The sequence below is a fragment of the Chiloscyllium punctatum genome, chromosome 11 (assembly GCF_047496795.1).
Source record: "Chiloscyllium punctatum isolate Juve2018m chromosome 11, sChiPun1.3, whole genome shotgun sequence".
NCBI classification, from domain to species: Eukaryota; Metazoa; Chordata; class Chondrichthyes; order Orectolobiformes; family Hemiscylliidae; genus Chiloscyllium; species Chiloscyllium punctatum.
This window is the reverse complement of record NC_092749.1, coordinates 2,263,355-2,268,533: the sequence shown is the minus strand read 5'-3', so window position 1 is coordinate 2,268,533 and position 5,179 is coordinate 2,263,355. Positions and strand designations below refer to the sequence as shown.

The window sequence follows — 5,179 nt, the reverse complement described above, 5'->3', positions numbered from 1 at the left end:
CCACTTTATATCTCTTGTTCAAACTGGAATAAGGGTCAGCTTTTGCGAAGGGGATGTTGCAGGGGTTTTCAACAAAAAGTTTCAAAAGTCACTCCAGAGATTTGAGCACATAATTCAGACAGTGCTTGTAGAGAGGAATAGTACACCCCCTCCAATAGGGTAGCTAAGGGCTGGAGAATTAGTACAAAGGGAGTGCTGCACTGTCCAGCAGAGTTGGAGCAGACAAAGGCTATTTCACCTATTGAATCTATTTCACCATTCAGTGATAATCCCCAAATCACTTTTACCGTTTTAACTGGACTCACTGGTTTCGTCATGGTGTGACTCCCAGTTAAATGAAATAGGAATGAAATATCTGACAATCGATAGGTTTATAGCACTTACTGGTCTTATCAGTTGATCATACTGCCTGCTTTCTCTGCTGCAATGATGTACGTGTCTTTGTTTCAACTGCTTATTCATCGCCACCGCTGAGATGACTGCTCCCCTCCTCAGTTCAATAAATAGTATGGTTCAAACATACAAGTACTTTAACTAAGAATTGTCGAGGTTATAACAGGCAAGAATTGTTCCATTCTAAGTCGGTGGAATAATTTAATAGAGGCTTTACAAAGCTTGTACAGTGATGTTTGGTTTGGAGAAAGTGACTGATATTCTTCCTTTTCCCCATCTCATTTTACCATAACAGGAAATGGCTCTGGATCTGTAATCCCTGACTTTGGGATCCTTAGTGTAACCCTTTCTAACTAGGTCAGTAACATTTCCAAATGCAGGTTTCCCACAAAATAGGCTGAGGTTCCCTCATGCTTGGCACAACACCACTATTTGTTTGTGGGGTGCTATTTAACGCACTCATTAAATGAAAGCAATTTTATCTATCAGTTATTGAAATAATTAAACATTCAAACCACTGTTGAAACAGATTCGACACCAGCCTCACTGAGGACCTTACACACTAATTTTGACCGGGAGTCAGTTTAGCTGAATACACAGTGACACCAACAGTGTGGGTTCAACTCCCATACTAGCTGAGGGTTACCATTCTCCTTCTCAACCTCTTTCCTCACCTGAAGCATGATGACCGTCAGGTTAAACTGCAACCAGTCATGTCTCTCCAATGAGAGAGCAGCCCCATGATTTGGTAATTTTACTTTTACACTAATTCTGATCGTTCCCATTACACTTTTGTAATCAGAAATTTCTTTGGCCAAAACCATCTTAGTATCACCAAAAACTCAGATTTGCAGTTACTGCATTTAAACCACCACCACCAACTCTACGCTACAGATTTCACTTATAATCTTATGACCTGCTCAAAGTTTGAATGAACGTTTTGCATAACCCCAAATGTTTTCATTCTTTTGGCCTCTCCACCTATTGCTTATTCCTGCTTATCCCAACTCATCCTAAATCAACACTAAACTCTCACTCCAGGCTCCCCTTCATCCACAATACTCAAGAATTTTATCTGATTACTTTCTGTCCTTGGATTCCAAAGTGATGATGTCTATTCTCTATCCAGAGGAGAGAATAACTAGCAACAGAAACAGGTGTGAAATTGTTCAGCACCAGGCTTAATTGTTTAAACAGCGGGTGTCTTCTAGGTTCCTGATCAACATGCTTTCCACTATCAACAGATTAGCTCCTCATTCATCACATCACTATGCTCCAAATGCTATCACATTTTGATATCCAAATGTTTTTAAAGCAATAAGTTACACTCAATGATTCTAGTCAAACCAAATTTGACTTGAGGGCAGGTGCTCCTGTCAGTCAATGCTGCTGCTGGCACTGGGTCAAGCACCAATAGGTCTACAAAACACAGGGCCGAGGCTGCAAAATGGCAGTTTCAGGTTTTCAATGTGGTCAGGAAGTGGCAGTGAAAATGATAATGTTGGGGCTGGAACAAGTATGATGATGGGGCTTTTCTAAGCGGAGACTTTTGATAGTCTTGAGAAGATAAAAGTGGTTCCAGTTGGTGAGTGGCCTTCACACCAATACCTGCCATAACTGGATGGTGAGAACAAATATTCCGACCACTTGAGGTATAGACACAAAGTAGAACATTTTAACCGTTCAAACCTGTGCTTACAGTCATATCAAATCTTTACATAGATATATGTAAATAAATCAATGTAAAGCAGTAGCAGGAAAGTCATACAGGAGGGGCAGAGGTGAAATCACTTAAATCACTACAGGCCATACAACATGTACAATAGGATATTAAAATCACTTGGACTGTTTTCATAGAATGCACCTTCAGAGGCTAATGTATTGTAAAATCAACAGCCAATGCAGGAGACAGTAAAACACAAAAGTAAACACATGAACCCAGTCTCTGATTGTCCTCCTTCAGTTGTTGGCTACAGGTCACTTTCGCTTGTCAAGAGTTTGTGCTGAGTTACTGCTGCAGGTTGTAGTTTCTCTGCAGCCACATTCAAAAACAAGTTTGAGATTCAGATGATAGGTTTGAGATCATTCCAGATTTGTGTCCTATTTTGCCCCAGAAAACGGCAGCAGTGACAGAAAGCAGTTGGAGTCATACCCGCTCATCTCAAACTTTTGCCACACATACTGAAACTGTACTTTGTGGCTTTTGTCTTCTTTGTACACTCAAGTACCCTGCTCCTGACTGGGAACCTCTTCTGAGCCTTGCTGTTACAGCGAGTGGAGCCCTGGGCCAGAGTGATGTGATGTGAGTCCTCATGCATTCTCCACCACCTGATGAGGCAGGGTGACAGACGAGCTGTTGATGAAGGAACCTTGCTTCTCTCGACCTTTCATGAAATAGGTAATGAGCTCACCTTTGCCCTTGACATAGACAGGACCACGCCGTGCAAAACGGAATCCGTAATCTTTCAGCACAAGATACGTCTCCTCAACCACCTACAAACAGAAAGAGCTAACAATGTGAGGATTAAGGAAGCCCGAATCTACAGTCTCCCACTCACGGGAATACAAACCATCAATATGTACCATTACCTGCAACACACAGCACCAAGCTGCATCATCTACCGCCATATACAGGATCCAACTGCATCATTTATTGTACCATACACAGCATCAAACCGCACCATTGACTGTAACACACGCAGCAAACTGCACCATTGACTGTAATACACACAGCATCAAACTGCATCATTGACTGTAACACACAGCATAAAACCGCACCATTGACTGTAACACACACAGCAAACTGTATCATTGACTCTAACACACACAGCATCAAACCACACAATTGACTCTAACATACGCAGCATCAAACCGTACCATTGACTGTAACACACACAGCATCAAACCGTACCATTGACTGTAACACACGCAGCATCAAACCGTACCATTGACTGTAACACACGCAGCATCAAACCGCACCATTGACTGTAACACACGCAACACCAAACCGCACCATTGACTGTAACACACGCAGCATCAAACCGTACCATTGACTGTAACACACGCAGCATCAAACCGCACCATTCACTGCAACACACACAGCCCTTGACATCAAGGCTGCACTTGATCGAGTGTGGCATCAAGGAACTCTGGCAAAAGTGGAATCAATGGGTATCGGGGGCAAACACTCAGCCAGTTAGAGTTGACCTGGCTCAAAGGAAGATGGTTGTGGTTGTGGAGGGTCAGTCATCTCAGTTCCAGGACATCTCTGCAGGATGCAGGAGTTTCTCAGGGTAGTGTCCTTGGCCCAACCATCTTCATCAATGACCTTCCCCCGTCAGAGGTGGGGATGTTTGCCGATGATTGCATAGTGTTCAACACCATTCGCAACTTCTCAGATACTGAAGCAGTTCATGCTCAAATGCAACAAGGTGTGGACAATATCCAGGGTTGACAAGTGGCAAGTAGCATTCAGGCTAACCAACAAGAGACATTCTTAACCACTGCCCCTTGAAATTCAATGATATTACCATCACTGAATCCCCCACTGTCAACATCCTTGGGGTTACCATTGACCAGAAACTCAGCTGGACTCACCACATGGCTACAAGAAAGTGTGAAAGTGGATAGGTCCCCTGGGACGGATGGGATTTATCCTCGGATCCTCTGGGAAGATTCCCAGGGAGGAGATTGCCGAGCCTTTGGCATTGATCGTTATGTCGTCATTGTCTACAGGAATAGTGCCAGAAGATTGGAGGAAGCAAATGCTGTTCCCTTGTTTAAGAAGGGGAGTAGAGACAACCCTGGAAATTATACACCAGTGAGCCTTACTTCAGTTGTGTGCCAAGTGCTGTAAAAGGTTATAAGAGATAGGCTTTATAATCATCTACTAAGGAATAAGTTGATTAGGGATAGTCAACAGAGTTTTGTGAAGGGTAGATCATGCCTCACAAACCTTATTGAGTTCTTTGAGAAGGTGACCAAACAGGTGGATTAGGGTAAAGTGGTTGATGTGGGGTATATAGATTTCAGTAAGGAATTTGATAAGTTTCCCCACAGTAGGCAATTGTACAAAATGTGGAGACATGGGATTATGGGTGATTTAGCAGTTTGGATTAGAAATTGGCTAGCTGAAAGAAGACAGAGGGTGGTGATTGATGGGAAATGTTCATCCTGGAGTTCAGTTACTAGTGGGGTACTGCAAGGATCTGTTTTCGGGTCACTGCTGTTTGTAATTTTTATGAATGACCTGGATGAGGGCATAGAAGGTTGGGTTAGTAAATTTGCGGATGACTGTACGGTTGGTGGAGTTGTGGATAATGCTGAAGGATATTACAGGTTAGAGAGGGACATAGATAAACTGCAGAGCTGGGCTAAGAGGTGGCAAATAGAGGTTAATGTGGAAAATTATGAGGTGAATCATTTTGGAAGGAGCAACAGGAATAGAGAGTACTGGGCTAATGCTAAGATTCTTGGTAGTATGGATGAGCAGGGAGATCTTGGTGTCCATGTACATAGATCCCTGGATGTTGCCACTCAGGTTGATAGGGTTGTTAAGAAGGCATACGATGTGTTAGCTTTCATTGGTAGAGGGATTGAGTTTCAGAGCCACGAGATCATGTTGGTGCGGCCACTCTTAGAGTATTGAGTACAGTTCGGGTTACCACATTATAGGAAGGCTGTGGAAACTTTGGAAAGGGTGCAGACGAGATTTACCAGAATGTTGCCTGGTATGGAGGGAAGATCTTATAAGAAAAGGTTGAGAGACTTGAGGCTGTTTTCATTA

At 43.0% G+C, this 5,179-nt stretch overlaps 1 protein-coding gene across 5 annotated transcripts in view; it reads right to left on the bottom strand.

The window, feature by feature from the left end:
• Positions 1 to 574: 574 nt before the first annotated feature.
• adcy3a (adenylate cyclase 3a) overlaps positions 575 to 5,179 on the bottom strand; it is a 145,523-nt gene continuing 140,918 nt past the window's right edge. For all 5 annotated transcript variants that reach the window (XM_072580182.1, XM_072580183.1, XM_072580184.1 and 2 more), the window contains one exon: positions 575 to 2,886. In XM_072580182.1, the coding sequence (XP_072436283.1) occupies positions 2,704 to 2,886 (183 nt within the window). In that variant the 3' untranslated portion in view covers positions 575 to 2,703. The remainder of the gene's footprint in view (positions 2,887 to 5,179) is intronic.